Here is a 16,508-nt window from a genome sequence, read left to right as displayed (position 1 = left end):
CAAAGTTCATGGAATTTGTTCAAGCCTGAACAAGCCTGAACTGTTTTGCTGTTGAGTTAGGGATCCTCTGAGAATCAGAATATTTAGATATGAGAGTGGGCCCATCAGATTATCACAAGAAAAAGAGAATAATAAAAAGTTTACTGTTCCCTAGATTTTTCAAATATCTTCATGTCCTTGAAAACAATCTGTTTCCAAAACTCTAAGCATTTGGTACAGGAGGGCAGATGACTGAGTGGTAAGTAAGTGAAATACATGAGTCATGCCTGCATCCTCTAAACAAGATGAGTCTAGAAGTCATTGGGAAATGTTGGGGAGATGTCCGAATGTCCAGAGCTAAATCAGACTATTAAGTCCACAGGGCCATAAATTAGAGTCTAGGGAATGTTTACTGCTGTCACATGGGGTAGTGGCAAAGGTTTTTGTGCCTTATAGGAAAGATAGCCTTGTTCCTTTTTCATAATAAATTCTAATGCACATTTCATTCATTTATTCCACAATATTTATTGAGTACAATATTTATTGTGCATGCACTGTTCTAAGTGTTGGCAAGTTTACTAAGAATAACTACACCCTAGACGCTGCTCTAAGTGCTTTACATAATTTATTTCATTCAGTCCTCTACCACAGGACTATGAGGTAGGTATTTTTATTTTCATTTTACAGATAAGAAAATTAAGGCACAGAAAGATTAAGTGAATCTAGGTGACAGAGCTAACAGGTAGAAGAGCCAGCATTGTCACTGGATCACGTGGTCAACTGGATCATCTGAATCCATAGCTCATTGCCTATACCACACTGAGTTGTGTTTGATATTGACCAAATATCTAGAACGGCAAATCCCTTTTCCCATTTTAAAGGTGGGGAAAATAAGGCAAGGTTGTTCAGGCGAGACAGCTTGGCTAATGTCTCCCTACAAGCTCTTGATGAGGGGCATTATCATTCTATAACTTCTGTTCTTGTGGTCGAGGGAAATAGTGGTCTGATTGATCAAAACAATTTTTTTGTAAAGAATTATCAGATAACATGCCAGTGCTCTTTTGATCATTAATCCTAATCTTTAAAGGAAGGATAAAACTTCCATCTTAAAATAAATTGTAACTGTTGCAGAATGCCTTATATAAAATAATTTTATACATACACATATATTTTTCATTCAACTTGGGAATACAAAGATGGGGGCAAGGGATGAGGCGGAAGTCATGTTGATTGTGTATCTACTATATGTTAGGCGTTTTTACATATAATTTTTGATCTAATCTTCACAACAACCTTGTAACTTAGGTACTCTTAACCTTGTTTTACTTGGAAGGAAATATGAGTGCCTGGAGTTTGACCATACAGCTAATAACTGTGGGCACCAGCTTTGAACTACCCGTCTCCTTCTCTTTGTGTCTTGCTATCTCTAGAAAGATAAACCTTAAGGAAATACTGTTTTATTATCATTTAAAAAAATTATATTCCCCATTTTGTTTTGGAAAATTTGAAAATACAGATAGATATGAAGAAGAAAATGAAATTGTAATATCACCACCCACACATAATTGCTCTGAACATTTTAGTTATATCTATCTACCTGTTTATCTATGTATGTCAGGATCATATTTTAAGTACGATTTTATAACTTTTTTCTAACTTAGGACATTTTGAATTTCTCCCCATGTAGTTAGTCTAAAAAGAAAACATAATTTTTAATGTCTGAAGTATTGTATGATGTGCCATAATTTATTTAACCTCCTTTTAGGGGAATCTTTACATTGTTTTCTCTATCCTCTGTCATTTTTAACTGAGGAGGAATAAACTAAAATAAGTCAAACAAAACAAAGCAAAACTTTGCTTTGGCCTGAAAGAGAGGGAGCCAGAGGTGCTAAAGTTTGATTTTCATTTTAGAAAGTCTATGTTTATGGGTAAATGATGCGGGAAGCCATTTTTTCCATTTGCTTTTTTATAAAATTAGACGGTAGCATGATATATTAATGCGTTTGATGAATGGTAGTCCATGGAATCTGGTAGGTAAAATGCAGCTTGGTAGGAATTTGTTTACAGCAAGGCTGGATTTTGAGCCAACCACTCAGATGATTGGTCTGTGAAGGCCAAATTCTTTAGTTCTTAGAATCAGTTCCTTTTGTGTCTGCAAAGTAAGTGGCCTCTCTGTGACTTTCCGTCTTTGTCCCTTTTCTTGTAGAGCTTCCTTGGCCATCCATAGGTTGAACCTAGCTCTGGCATACTTTGAAAAGGCAATTGGCAACGTTATTGCTGCTAAGGGGGATAGGACGTTGGATCTGGTCAGTCTGTACCAGGAAATTGCTCAGATGGAGCAGCTGCGGAGGAACCACGACCAGGCCATCCAGTACTTGCAACAGGTTGGTGGGTTGACTGGAACCCCACCAGGATAGCCTTGTTTGGCCCCAGACCCAGGGAAACTTGGGCTTCTTAGAAGAACAAGGGGTGGGATTGATTTCTCTCCACATCCACGCAAGAGCCCTTCCTCAACCTTAAATAACCTGGACAGAGAACCCTGACTCAGGGCAGGTGTATCTGCTGTGCGACCTGATTTGAGGACAGCATTTCCCCTCCCAGGCTTCCCCTCATCTCTGTGGGTGCTAGGAAGAGGCAGCTGAGTGAGTCTACTCCAAGGAAAAAAGCCACAGCGGCAGCTGAACTGAAGTCTTCAGCAAACTCAAAGGGCTTTTTAAGTGAAAAATCGTGATGTTTTCGTGTAATGTTGTCATTTGTCCTTTAAGCTAGTCTAGCTGGTTGTATTTGCAAGTCTAAGGTTAAACTAACAAAGAGTATTTCACTTGGAGGTAACTAATTTGACAAATGTCCAGGGGAAACCAAAACATAAGAAGGAATGTTGAGTCTGCCATAATGAAAACAGTGCCCTTGAAAGTTCTCTTGAAACTGCTACTTAAATTCACCTTTTCTCTCTTCAAATGAGAACCCTGCTTGTGGCTTCACATATCTCCCATAGCCAAAAGTGGATCAAATATTGGATTTCCTGTATCATAGAAAAGGGGCAATGTAATCCAGCAGTATCTGTGAAAACTGATACTGGAGAAAAGGCATTGCAGACAATCCAAAAATCCAGGTTACTCACATCATGCAACGGAGAGATGTTAGGGAATGCAGGGAGCCCACTGCTTACAGAGAAAGCCAATCTGGCATTTGTGTCCAAGACATTTTTAAAGCAGTGGTCAGATCAAAATGGATAAAACAGCAAATAATCAGTGTTTACCAACAACAATGAAAAACAATAGTTCAAATTTATGGAGCACTTCTACTGTGTGCCCTTGAGGATATATTAATTCATATAATCTATGCAACAACCCTAGGAAGTTGGCACCATTATTACTTTATCTCATTTTAAGGATGAGGAAACTGAAGCCCAGAGAGTTACAGCGAATTCAGCTGAAGTTGTGTAGCTAACCCGTGGGGGAGCAGGGATTTGATCAAACTCAGAAAACTCGACCCCAGACCTGTACTCATAACAACTCTGCCCTGTGTCTTAGCTCCAGAGTCTGGCTGATGATCTCTGGAGCTTCTTGAAAGACCTCACGGTGTTTGACCTGTGAAATATGAAGCACAGGTGGTTCTTTTCTTGCTGGTGGGTGTGGACTGGATGTCTTCTCTCTTCTTTCTCTTTCCAAAGTGTTACTCCTTCCATTTTAATACAAATAATAACAATAGTAAAATCTACACTCCTCTGATGCTTACTATATTCCAGGTGGTATTCTAAATACTTTACATCTATTAATTCATTTAATCTTTACAACAGCCGTCTGTGACAAATACTACTTTTGTCATCCCTGTTTTGTATATGAAGAGGTCAGTGGCTTGCCTTATGTCACAGTAAGTGGCTGAGCAAGGACAGGAACTCAGGCAGTATGGCTCTAGGATCCAAGATTTATTAGACTTCCTTTGATACTTTGAGAGGCTGAGCTAAAGTTATGATTTTATTTTTGCCATGAAACCTAATAAAAAATAATAATAGCTAACATTATTGAGAACTTACCATATGATGGGTACTAAGCCCAGTGCTTTGCATGCATCATCTCATTTACTCTTTCCCAAACCCTAATCAATGGGAACTATATATTCTTTCTACATATGAAGGTGAAATTACTTGCTCAAGACTCACAGCTAGGAAGTAGCAGAGCCAGAACTCAAATTCATCTCTCCTGTAACTCCACGATTAGATATATATCAGCTCGCAATCAACTAGCAATTCCATGAAAACTACTAGAAAATCCACAGTGAAACACCATCATTTGAGTACTTACCTTGTGATTTTTCTCTATTCCAGGCCCATTCTATCTGTGTTTCTTTGTTCACTGAAGTCAGCCCCCAAACCGCAGAGGCGAGCGCATTACTAGCCAAGGCTTATGCCATGTCTGGAGAGATCCAACACAGGGGTAGGTGGAAGAGGTGGCCTTGCACTTATCATTATTTCCCAGTCATGGGAGGGAAGAACACTGGGGATTGGTCTATCTATCAATATAGACAAATTATAATTAGCTGTTCATGCCTGTGATGGAAAGATAAGGCCAGACACCATTTTGTACAAAAGGATTTACATATGAATTTAAGCACAGTAGCCTCCCAAATTAGTTGGAACATCAAAACCAATAAGAGCTTCTGATTTCTATTTCCTTTATTCTCTTAGAGTCTCAGCAAAATTCACCTGCATAAAGAGTGGAGATTATACACGCTATGAATGTGGCCTGTGATGTATCTGTTGATGAGGAAATCCAGTGATAAAAGAGAAAAATGCTGGCTCCTCCTCTCATCCTCCTCCACTCTCAGTCTCCTTGACACTTTTCCTCTGGCTTATAAGAGGGAATGTTTGTAGCAGCTAGAATTTTCTTGACCTCTTTTCAGAAGTGAGGTACTTGGGGTCTAGAGGAAAGCCAAGTGATGAATTCATCCTTCAACAGTAGTTCTTTCTCAGGGAAGGTCGTCCTTTTGCAAGTGGGGATTTGGGAAAGACACCAAGGAACTGGTGAAGGAGGACAGTATCCCATGCTCAGCTGGCTTGATCAGACTAATGGACACTAAGGAATTCAATGGCCCATCGGGAGGAATTTGGGATTTGTGAAGATGTAATTTAAATATTTTTAAAATGTTGATTTTTCTCTGCTTATAAAAGTAATCCATTTTGGTATACATTATTTTCCAGTCATATGTGAGAAAGAGTGAGAGAGAGAGAAAGAGTTGTAGAGAAAGTTTTGCATCCTACTTTTTTCCATTCTTGTATTTCCCCATGTCATTGAATAAATATTCATTTTTAGTTTTCAAAGCTATTTTGATATTTTAATTATTGTTTTCTTTAGCATAAATGTTCATTGAAAACACTTCTTTATTCTGTGTTTTCTAGTTAATTATCCTGCTCCTTTAAAAAATTTCCTCATGTATACTCACAGTATTTGTACTCCATCTATATATTGGTTGTTTTTTAAGTAGTCTTCATAGTTATTAAGAAATATAATCTATTTGTGAATATGTAAATTTTGTGTGTGTGTGACGAAGATTCCCCCTGAGCTAACATCTGTGCCATCCTTCCTCTACGTTGTATGTGGGACGCCTCCACAGCATGGCTGACGAATGGAGTAGGTCTGCACCTGGGCTCCGAACCTGCGAACCCCAGGCTGCTGAAGCAGATGGCGTGGAACTTTAACCTCTCAGTCATGCGGCCAATCCCCTGGAAATATTTTTAAGCGAGAAAAAGTTTATGATTATTGAGTTGGGAGATTCCCAAGCTGCCTTATTCTTTTCTTGCATACTAATTTTTTAACTTAAAAAGAATCTGGATCCTCACCTCCTGTCATTCACCAAATTCCAAATGGATTAACATTTTTTTACATCAAAACTGAACAGTATAAATTACCCCAAAGAGAACATAGTACGGGAATAGAAAGTACTAAAATTAAAAACTGGAGAAAGAAGAACTCTTTGAGTACACAAAGATATACCAGAAAAGAAGAGATTGATAGGTTTAATTATAAAAAGATCTAAAACTTGTGGCTGCCACAAAATACCATAAGTAAAATTAAAAACAACTCAAAAGATGAACAGATAACCTGAATAGATCCTAAGTATTAAAAAAAAGAATTTTTAGTTAACCTTCTAAGAAAGAAATCTCCAAGCCCAGATGATTTCACTGGGTAATTCTACTTAACATTTTAAGAAGGAACAACACCCATCCTACATAATCTTTTCCAGGAAATTGAAGAGGAAAGAACACTTCCCAACTCATTTTACGAGGCCAGCATTACCCTGACCAGGCAAAGACATTGCAAGAAAAAACAAAACAACAAAACAACTATAGACCAATACCTTTCATGTGCATAGACATAAAAAAATCTCCAACAAAATATATAGCAATATGTAAAAAGAATAATACACCATGATCAAGTGAGGGTTTTTTTCTTGAGAATGTCGGGCTGGGGCAACAAGATTTTTGGTGGTGAACACAATGCAGTCTATACAGAAGTCAAAATATAATGATGTACAATTGAAATTTATGTAAAATTATAAAACAAAGTGATCTCAATTTAAAAAAAAACCACAATGAGACATGAGCTGGGGCTGGCCCCGTGGCTGAGTGGTTAAGTTCATGCGCTCTGCTTCAGTGGCCCAGGGTGTCACTGGTTCGGATCCTGAGTGCAGACATGGCACTGCTCATCAGGCCATGCTGAGGTGGTGTCCCACGTAGCACAACCGGAAGCACTCACAACTAGAATATACAACTATGGACTAGGGGTTTTAGGGAGAAGGGAAAAAAAAGAGAGACGTGACCTTGAAACATTTTACTGTCCCTAAAACTGATGTGAAAAAGTCAAAACATTACAGTATTGTGCACTTAGAAACCTGTTAAGAGAGTAGATACCATGTTAAGTGCTCTTGCCAAAAAAAAAAAAAAAAGCAAAGGGACACCAAAAATCCTTTGGAGGTGACAAATATGTTACTACTTTGATTGTGGTGATGGTATCATGAGTATATGTATACGTCCAAATTCATCAAAATGGATACATCAAATATGATTTTTTTTGTATATTAAGTATACCTCAATAAAGCTAAGGGGAAAAAAGGATGTCAAGCTGATTTGGTATTCAAACCTGAATCAATGTGCTCTACCGTATTAACAATCCGAAGATGAAAAGCATATAATCTAATCAATTGATGGAAAAAAAGCATGTGACAAAATTCAACATACATTCATGATGGACGGGGAGCTTCCTCAATTTGACAAAAGGTGTGAACAAAAACCCTACAGCTAACATCGTGCTTAATGGTGAAAGACTGAATGCTTGCCTCTTAAGATCAACAACAGGGCAAGATTTTCACTCTCACTCTCTTATTCACCATAGCACTAGAAATCCTAGTCGGTGCAATAGGCGAGAAAAAGACACATAGGTTAGAAGAAATAAAATGGTCCCTATTTGCAGGCAACACGACTGTCTCTGTAGAAAACCCCAAGGAATCCACAAACCTCTAGAACTACTGAGTGAGTTTAAGCTTAGCAAGGTCACAGGATACAAGGTCAACACACAAAAACTAGGCATATTTCTATATGTTAGCAATGCACAACTGGAAACTGAAATTTTTAAAAATACCACTTACAATAGTCCCCTTGTCCCAAATGAAACACTTAGGTGTAAATCTAACAACATATGTACAGGGTCTGTGTTCTGAAAACTACAAAACCCTGATCAAAGCCATCAGAGATGACCAAATAAATGGAGACATACTGTGTTCATGGATTGGAAGCCTCAATATAATAAAGATGTCAGTTCTTCCAAAATCAATCCATGGATTTAACACAATTACATCAAAATCCCAGTAGGAATTCTTGTAAATATAGGCAAGCTGACTCTAAAGTTTATATGGAAAAGCAAAAAAAACTAGAATAGCTAAAACAATTTTGAAAAATAGCACAGTTGGAGAAATCATACTACTTGATTTTAAGATTTACTATAAAGCAACAGTAATCAAGAGAGTTTGGTGTTGGTGAAGGGACAGACAGAGAACAGAATCATTGGAACACAATAGAGAGTCCAGAAATAGACCCATATAAATATGGCCAATGAATTTTTTTTTTTGAGGAAGATTAGCCCTGAGCTAACTGCTGCCAATCCTCCTCTTTGGGCTGAGGAAGACTGGCCCTGAGCTCACATCCGTGCCCATCTTCCTCTACTTTATATGTGGGACACCTACCACAACACGGCTTGCCAAGCAGTGCCATGTCCGCACCCGGGATCCGAACTGGCGAACCCCAGGCCGCCAAAGCAGAACGTGCGAACTTAACCACTGTGCCACCGGGCTGGCCCCTGACAATGAATTTTTGACAAAGGTACAAAAGCAATTCAATGTGAAAAGAATAGTCTTTTCAACCAATGGAATTGGAACAAATGGTGTCTATGTGCCAAAGAAATAATAATAATAATGCACTGCCATACCGTATACAAACATTAACTCGAAATGGATCATTGTCCTAAACGTAAGAGCTAAAATTTACATTTACTTTTCAATAGAAAAATAGGCCAAAAAAAACAACCAAGCATGGCATAGAGAATACAAATGGCCAAATCATATGGAAAAAGTTTCAATCATAGTAATAACCAAGAAATATAAAACAGCAAAGATACCAGTTTTCTCCTATCAAATTGTCAAAATTTTAAAAAATGATAACATGTAGGATTGATGAGAGCAATTTGATACAAACTCTCTGAAGGGCAATTTGGCAGAAGGTCACACATCTTGAAACTATATATATTTTAAAACTACAGTGAGATAAGTTTTCACTCATCTATATGAAAATTTTGAAAATGTGAAAATATCTAGCGTTTGCCAGATTGTGGGTAAACAGGTCTGCTTATTCATAGCTGGTGAGAGTGACAGTGTAAACTGATATGAAATTTGGACACCAATTTGATAATATCTACTAAAATTGGAAAGGATACACATATAAGGAAAGTTCACTGTGGCACTGTTTGTAAAAAATTGGAAACAACCTGAATGTCATCAATAAATGAAAAGGAAATTTGGTATATTAACTAGATGGAATTCTATAGTCTTTAAAAGGACTAGATTTTATAAATAAAAAGGTTAATTTAAAAAACAGTATTAAGGAAAAAATAATTTGCATTTTTAGACACAAAAAATACTATCGTTTATAGTCATATATGTAAACATGAAGAATGAACTGCAAAGTAAGTAAAATTGCACCAAAATGTACATCAGAATGTAAACAAAGGTAGAGCCTTCTGACTATGGCTTTGTGAAGAGGTCTGTGAGTCCTCTTCACACACACACACACACACACACACACACACACGCTAAGTAAAATGGTCAAACCAACCATGTGAGGGCACTGGAAATAGATAAGCAGACAGCAAATTGCAAATTATTCTCAAAAAACTGTTAGACTTTGGGTAAAGAGTCTTCTTGGGCTTCTTGCCTGGGGCTACTGCCGTCCATCCACTGCCCCAGCTCCGTCCCTGAGAATAGCAATATTATCAGCATGGGGCTAGCCAGGAGAACCATTAGCTTTGCTGGCAGAGGATGCTGACTCAGATTGGAGAAAGGAGCAAAAACCCATTGATTTATCAGATGAAAGTGGCGAACTCAGTAGGAAATGAACTGGGGAAAGCCTGCATATTTTCTAGCCTGAAGTTGCTGTTTTGGTTGGTCTGAGTGGCAGGCCAGTCAGAGATTTTAACCCAAAGGACCTGGAAATGAGGGAGCCATAGAAAGGCTAGATAAGCTCTCCCAACATCCCTGGCCAACTGGGAAACTGCATCCACAATGCAGGGGAGATTGGAGAGTCCAGTGGGAAGTAATGACCAAAGGAGACTTGAAATGTGGCAGAGCTGAGAATGCACTCCCCAATCTACATACAGATCAATCAACAGAGGATGAAAGATGGACAATCTAAAGGTATTTGAGCACAACCTCTTCCCAAGTCAGTGGGTCAACACTAAGCTATGGAAACACAGGGGTCACCCCCAGAAATCCAGACTAAAAATAAAAAGAAGCATGAAAACCCGAGCAAAGACTTTTGGTCTCTGTTCTGGCATGTAAGAGCTTGGAAGTCATCACTTCATTCTAACAACAAGTAAAAAACTGAACAAACTGAGAAATCAACAGCTCTTCTTATATCTGTCAGAGAAATGAGGTCACAGGGCAAACTGATGCCCCCAAAATTGGAAAGACAGGAGAATACAGAGAATCACAATTTACCAGTCTCCACAGGAGCCAGTACTGGGGTAGGAAAATCTGAACTGTAATTGATGAATTTCTGGAAGCTCATTGTGGACAAGTCTGAGAGTTAAAGATTCCAAGGGTACCCAGTCAGGGTGGGGGGAGGGGTGGGGGCCCACACTTTCATGAGTTTCACCTCCAGGAGCTTGACCAGGTTCTCAAAGTGAATATTGGAGAAAAATTCCCCCTTGCTCCCAGCAGGGAGAAGGGAAAAGTAACCATTTTAAAATATGCCAGAGCATTCTGCTTCACAAGGCCTGTCCTCAAGAGAAACTATTTTACCAGACCCTAACTCTTGGGGTGGGATAGGGAAATACCCAACTCAAGCCCTCTCCATCCTGTCCTAACTAAGGCAGAGGGGGACTGAGAAGCACTTGTGAAGTTCACAGCCTAGAGGCACAGGCTCACTAAAGGCTGAGACCTAATCATAGAACTGTAGAATGCTTCCCTTCCCCCAACACCTTACCACCTACCACCATGTTACCTAAGGCCTGTGCAGAGCAGTTCCTTTTACCCAGTACATAATGTCCAGTATCAAGAAAAAAATTACAAGGCATACTAAAAGGCAAAATCACAGTTTGAAGAGACGGAGCAAGCATCAGAACCATCCTCAGATATGGCAGGGATGTTGGAATTATCAGACTGGGAATTTAAAACAACTATGTGATATCCAATGGCAGGAGATGGATTTCCCAGCTCAAGAAGAGAGGGAATTCACTCTTCTTCTGCCTTTTTTGGGGTTCTATTTGGGCCCTCAATGGAGTGAATGATGCCAACCAACATTATTGAGGGTGGATCTTCTTTATTCAGTCTACTGATTCAGATGCTAATCTCTCCTGAAGACACTCCCTCACAATCACACTCATAAATAATGTTTTACAAGATATCTGGACACCCCTTAGCCCAGTCAAGCTGACACAAATTAACTAAATTAATGACACAAAATTAACTACCACAAATCTACTCCTTGTCAACTTGATACCTATATGCATCTCCTTAAACATACTTAATCTCCAAGTAAAGACAATAACAAGGTCATAATTCTGCCCAATATAAAGCAACTATCCTAGGTACAACTGAAAATGCACTAATCCATTCCCCAGAAGAGGAGATAAAGTCCTTCAATGATGTTTACTCTTCTGATATCCTATCACTTGAAAACTATGATGTAAAGTTAATGATAATTAAATACTGATATAAAGTCAATACATCTTATGATACATAGTAAAGGAATAAAAGAGAAAAGAAAACAAAGATATTTGCTTAATATGTGTATATACATATACAAATGTATTCCTAACAAAATAAGAAGGAAATACTTATGACAGTTACAGTTCTCATTTCTATAAGTGGTCACAGCTGGTATTTATAACTACCTTCTTCTACTACCCATTCTGTATTCCCTTTGCCTTCAATAAGCACCTCAGCTGGTAATTGTTCTTTACCTGGTGGGCTAACCCAAACCTTCATTCCTGAAGGTTCTGGGCCATTACTAATCTTGACTGGATTGGGTTGTAGTTTTCCATTGACCTTAATCACAGAACATAGTAATACTAAGAGAAGCCCTAAAGGATAACCTATGTTCTAGACATACTCTTCCTTACCTCCACTGTGGAGTAGTAGTCCAATTTCCCCTTAGTAGTCAGGATCAGTCCCCGCTGCTAGCACAGTAACTCCTTTCCTTGTCTGTTGATTCAGAGGCATGAGGAGCCCAAGGTGGCCAGGTGACAGTCTTAACTTCCAGTTCAATGGAATTATTGTTGTGTCTCCTATTCCTCCATCTGGAACTAAGACCTCTAGGCCAGCAGAATATAGTGTTGTGGGAACAGAAAGCAAAAATTTTGCTAGTGGGTCACTACAGGTAATAATGAGTGGTGCTACTCACATTTCCATCCCTTGATTCCTACACCCATGAATCCTGACTATTGGAGAAACAGCACCATATACTGGGTGCTGATTCAGAGTATATTCAGCCTTCGAGAGAACCTTGACCCAGCCATGCAAAGTGCTGTCACCTAACTGGCACTGTAACTGAGTCTTCAAGAGGCCATTCCACTGTTGTATCAATCCAGTTGCTTTGGGGTGGTGGGGAACATGTAAGACCAGTGAATTTCATAAGCATGGGCCCATTGCCACACTTCTTTGGCTGCAAAGTGAATTCCTTGATTAGAAGCAATGCTGTATGGAATACCCTGATGGTGGATAAGGCATTCTGTAAGTCCATGGATGGTAGTTTTGACAGAAGCATTGAGTGCAGGGAAGGCAAATCTGTGTCCAGAGTAGATATCTATTCCTGTAAGGACAAAATGCTGTCCCTTCCATGATGGAAGTGGTCCGATGTAATCAACCTGCTACCAGGTAGATGGCTGATCCCCTAGGGAATGGTGCCATATTGGTAGCTCAGTGTTTATCTCTGTTGCTGGCAGATTGGGCACTCAGAGGTGGCCATTACCAGGTTGGCCTTGGTAAGTAGCAATCCATGGTGTTGAGCTCACTCCTGGTACCAAAATCTGTATTGGTCAGTGTTCCCTGGAGAAACATAACCAATAGGATACATGGATAGATAGATATAAGAGGAGATTCATTATAGAAATTGGCTCACGTGGTTATGGAGGACGGGAAGGACCATGATCTACCATCTGCAAGCTGAAGAACCATGAAAGCTGGTGGTATAATTTAGTCTGAGTCCAAGGCCTGAGAACAAGGGGAACCAATGGTGTAAGTCCCAGTCCAAGGCCAAAGGCCTGAGAACTGGAGGATGAGGGGGCCACTGGTGTTAAGTCTCGGAGTCATAAGGCCCAATTACCAGGAGCTCCATTGTCTGAGGGCGGGAGAAGATGAATTTCCAAGCTCAAGAAGAGAGAGAGAGGATTCACCATTCCTTCACCTTTTTTTTCATTCTATTCAGGCCCTGGACAAATTGGATGATTCCTGCCCATGTTAGTGAGAGCAGACATTCTTTACTCAGTCTACTGATTCAAATGCTAATCTCTTCCAGAAACACCTTCACAGACACACCCAGAAATTATGTTTTACCAGCTATCTGGGCATCCCTTAGCCCAGTCAAGTTGACAAATAAAATTAACCATCACAAGTGTATATATGGGGTCAGGGTTATATGGAAAATCTCTGTACCTTCTACTCAATTTGGCTGTGATTGTAAAACTGCTTAAAAAATAAAGTCTATTGGGGCCAGCCCAGTGGCATAGTGGTTAAGATCATGCACTCCGCTTTGGCAGCCTGGGATTCTCTGGTTTGGATCCTGGGCATGGACCTATGCACCACTTATCAAGCCATGCTGTGGCCGGTGTCCCATATATAAAGTAGAGGAAGATGGGCATGGATGTTAGCTCAGGGCCAATCTTCCTCAGCAAAAGAGGAGGATTGGTGGTGGATGTTAGCTCAGGGCTAATCTTCCTCAAAATAAAATAAAGTCTATTAAAAACAACAACAACAGAGCAAAGACATTAACATCCAAACACCATGGGGGATGTAGATTCTACAGTTTAAGTCTAGGCAATTTACTGGAAAAAACAAAACCAAACCCCACAAAAATATATCAGAATCTGTGGTTGCTCCTATATATTATCTAAAACATTTTCAACAAAAAAGAGTTTTCAACAAAAAAGAGACAAAAATACAAAGAAACAAGAACCTATGGCTTATACTCAAAAAAAAGAGCAGTCAATAGAAATTGACTCTAAGTGGGCTAGATGTTGTATTTAGCAAGACTTCAAAGCAGTTATCATAAACATGTTCAAAGAATTAAAGCAAACTGTTCAAAGAATTAAAATATGTTGAAAATTACTTAGCAAATAGGAAGTCTCAATAGCAAAATATAAACTATTATTAAAAACCAGCTAAGTGGGAATTTTAGAGTTGTAAAATATAGTAACTGAATGAAAAGCTTATTAATGATCTCAACATCAGATTTGAGATGGCCAAAAAGAAAAGAGAATGAAATAGCTCAAAGGTAGGTCACTAGAAATGATCCAACCCAAAGAACAGAGAGAAGAGATACTGAAGAAAGATGAACAGAGCATGAGAGATCTGTGGGACAATAGCACGTCTACCAATGCTCATGTAATGGGAGCTCCAGGAGAGGAGACAGAATGAGACAGAAAATTATCTAAAGAAATAATGGCCCAAACTCCCTAAATTTGATGAAAATCTGCAGATCACGAAATAATGCCAAGGAAGGTAAGCACAAAGAGAACCACAGCTAGACACACAATCAAACTGCTGAATGACAAAGAGAAAATCTTAAAAGCAGCAGTGGAAAAACAACTCTGTACAATATGAATAATGGCTGATTTTTCATCAGAATAATGGAAGCTAGAAGGTGGTGGAATAATATATTCAAAAAGTATTGAAATAAAAATTCAATGAAGAATAATATATCCAGCAAAACTATCCTTCAAAAATGAAGGTGAGATAAAGACATTTCCTGATAAACAAAACCAGAGAGGATTTGTGGGTAGCATTCTTACCCTAAAGAAATACTAAAGGAAGCCCTTAGGCTGAAAGAAAATGACAGCAGATGGTAACTCAAATCCACAGAAAGGAATGAAGAGAAGTGGAACTGATAAGTATGTGGATGAATATAATAGACTATATACACATACACAGATATTCATCACTTGTGAATGGGTGAACAGAATGTGGTATATACATAAAATAGCAAATTCCTCAGCAATAAAAAGGAGTGAAGTACTGATTCATGAAACAATATGGATGAACCCCCAAAACAGTATGCTACATGAAAGAATCTAGCCTCAAAAGATAACATATTGTATGAATCCGTTTATGTGAAATTTCTAGAAAAGTCAAATACAGAGAGAAAGAAAGCAGATCAGAGATTGCTTAAGATGGGGGATGAGAGCAGGCATTGACTGCAACCAGCCATGAAGAAACATTGTGGGGATGATGGAAATGTTCTAACTGGATTTTGATCATGATTACATAACTACATATGAATTTGCTAAAACTTCACCAAGTTGTACAATGACAATGGGTGAATGTGAATAAATTATACCTTAATACGGTGGTAAAAAAAAAAAATGTGAACAGTGCCTGTTCCTGAGTGATGTGTATGGATAACAATTTTCATTTTATTTTTGCTTCTCTGCATTTTGCAGATTGATTACATGTTTGGAATAAAAGACAACATTAAAAGGAAATTTTTAAACAATAACAACTAAATATTTGAAATAGTTTTAAAACCAAAACTCACACTCTCTGCACCGCCCCCCCCCCCAACACACATACACCAAACGGACCCCAGTAAACAGCAATCTCTATCAGATTTTGATTTAGCTAAAAATATAGTCTTGCACTGCACCTGGGAGTTTAATATGGTGGTTATTTTGAGTCTTAGGATAAGACTGTTCAGGCATAAACTTTCTTTTCCTACAGAAAATCTATGCATTTCCTCAAGAGAATAAAATCAGAACACATCAAACCATATCTCAGATGTTTTGAGGCTCCTTATGAGACCTGAGATGAGGACAGGCATGGACTTTAAGCATGAAAATGTCTAATTAATTGAGCCAAAGCTGAAATTAGACGCTTGTAAAGGTTAATAGCTTGCCTTCAATAATTGTTTCTCTCTTTTTGTAGATGCTGTTGAAATATATTTTATAAAAAGTATCAGTGCATATCAAACAACATTGGGCCCAGAGGATTGTGAAACACTGACGACAATTGAAGAATTTTGCAAATGGCTTGTCCAAAATGGGGAAAAACGGGTAAATATGATCAATTCAAAAACATAATTGTTGAGCCAGCCCTGCTGGCCTAATGGTTAAAGTTTGGCGCTCTCAGGGCCGGGCCAGCCCTGTGGTTGAGTGGTTAAGTTTGCGTGCTCCGCTTTGGCGATCCGGCATTTTGCTGGTTCGGATCCTGGGCACAAACATGGCACTGATCATCAGGCCACGCTGAGGCGGCGTCCCACATGCCAGAACTAGAAGAACCCACAACTAAAATATACAACTATGTACTGGGGGGACTTGGGGAGAAAAAGCAGAAAAAAAAAAAAGAGAAGATTGGCAACAGTGGTTAGCTCAGGTACCAATCTTTAAAAAAAAAAGAACACCTCAGGATCAATGGCTTCACTGGTGAACTCTGCCAAATATTTAAAGAAGAATTAGCTCTAATCCTCCTCAAATTCTTCCAAAAAATTGGAGAGGAAAAAACAGTTCCAAACTCATTTCATGAGGCCAGCATTACCTGGACACCAAAGCTAG

General features: G+C 38.9%; 1 protein-coding gene across 5 annotated transcripts in view; it reads left to right on the top strand.

The window, feature by feature from the left end:
* Positions 1 to 16,508, top strand: part of TTC23L (tetratricopeptide repeat domain 23 like) — a 48,100-nt gene that overhangs the window by 22,858 nt on the left and 8,734 nt on the right. For 2 of the 5 annotated variants that reach the window (XM_070519796.1, XM_070519797.1), the window contains exons 7-9: positions 2,186 to 2,363; positions 4,307 to 4,415; positions 15,883 to 16,279. In XM_070519796.1, the coding sequence (XP_070375897.1) occupies positions 2,186 to 2,363; positions 4,307 to 4,415; positions 15,883 to 16,037 (442 nt within the window). In that variant the 3' untranslated portion in view covers positions 16,038 to 16,279. Of the gene's footprint in view, positions 1 to 2,185; positions 2,364 to 4,306; positions 4,416 to 4,666; positions 6,909 to 15,882; positions 16,280 to 16,508 lie in introns of those variants that run through there. The other 3 variants (XM_070519800.1, XM_070519798.1, XM_070519799.1) reach the window with 3 other exon arrangements.

Source organism: Equus asinus, chromosome 10, assembly GCF_041296235.1.
Source record: "Equus asinus isolate D_3611 breed Donkey chromosome 10, EquAss-T2T_v2, whole genome shotgun sequence".
Classification (NCBI taxonomy): domain Eukaryota; kingdom Metazoa; phylum Chordata; class Mammalia; order Perissodactyla; family Equidae; genus Equus; species Equus asinus.
Note: the sequence above shows the minus strand (reverse complement) of the source record. Positions and strands in the feature narration are given on the sequence as shown.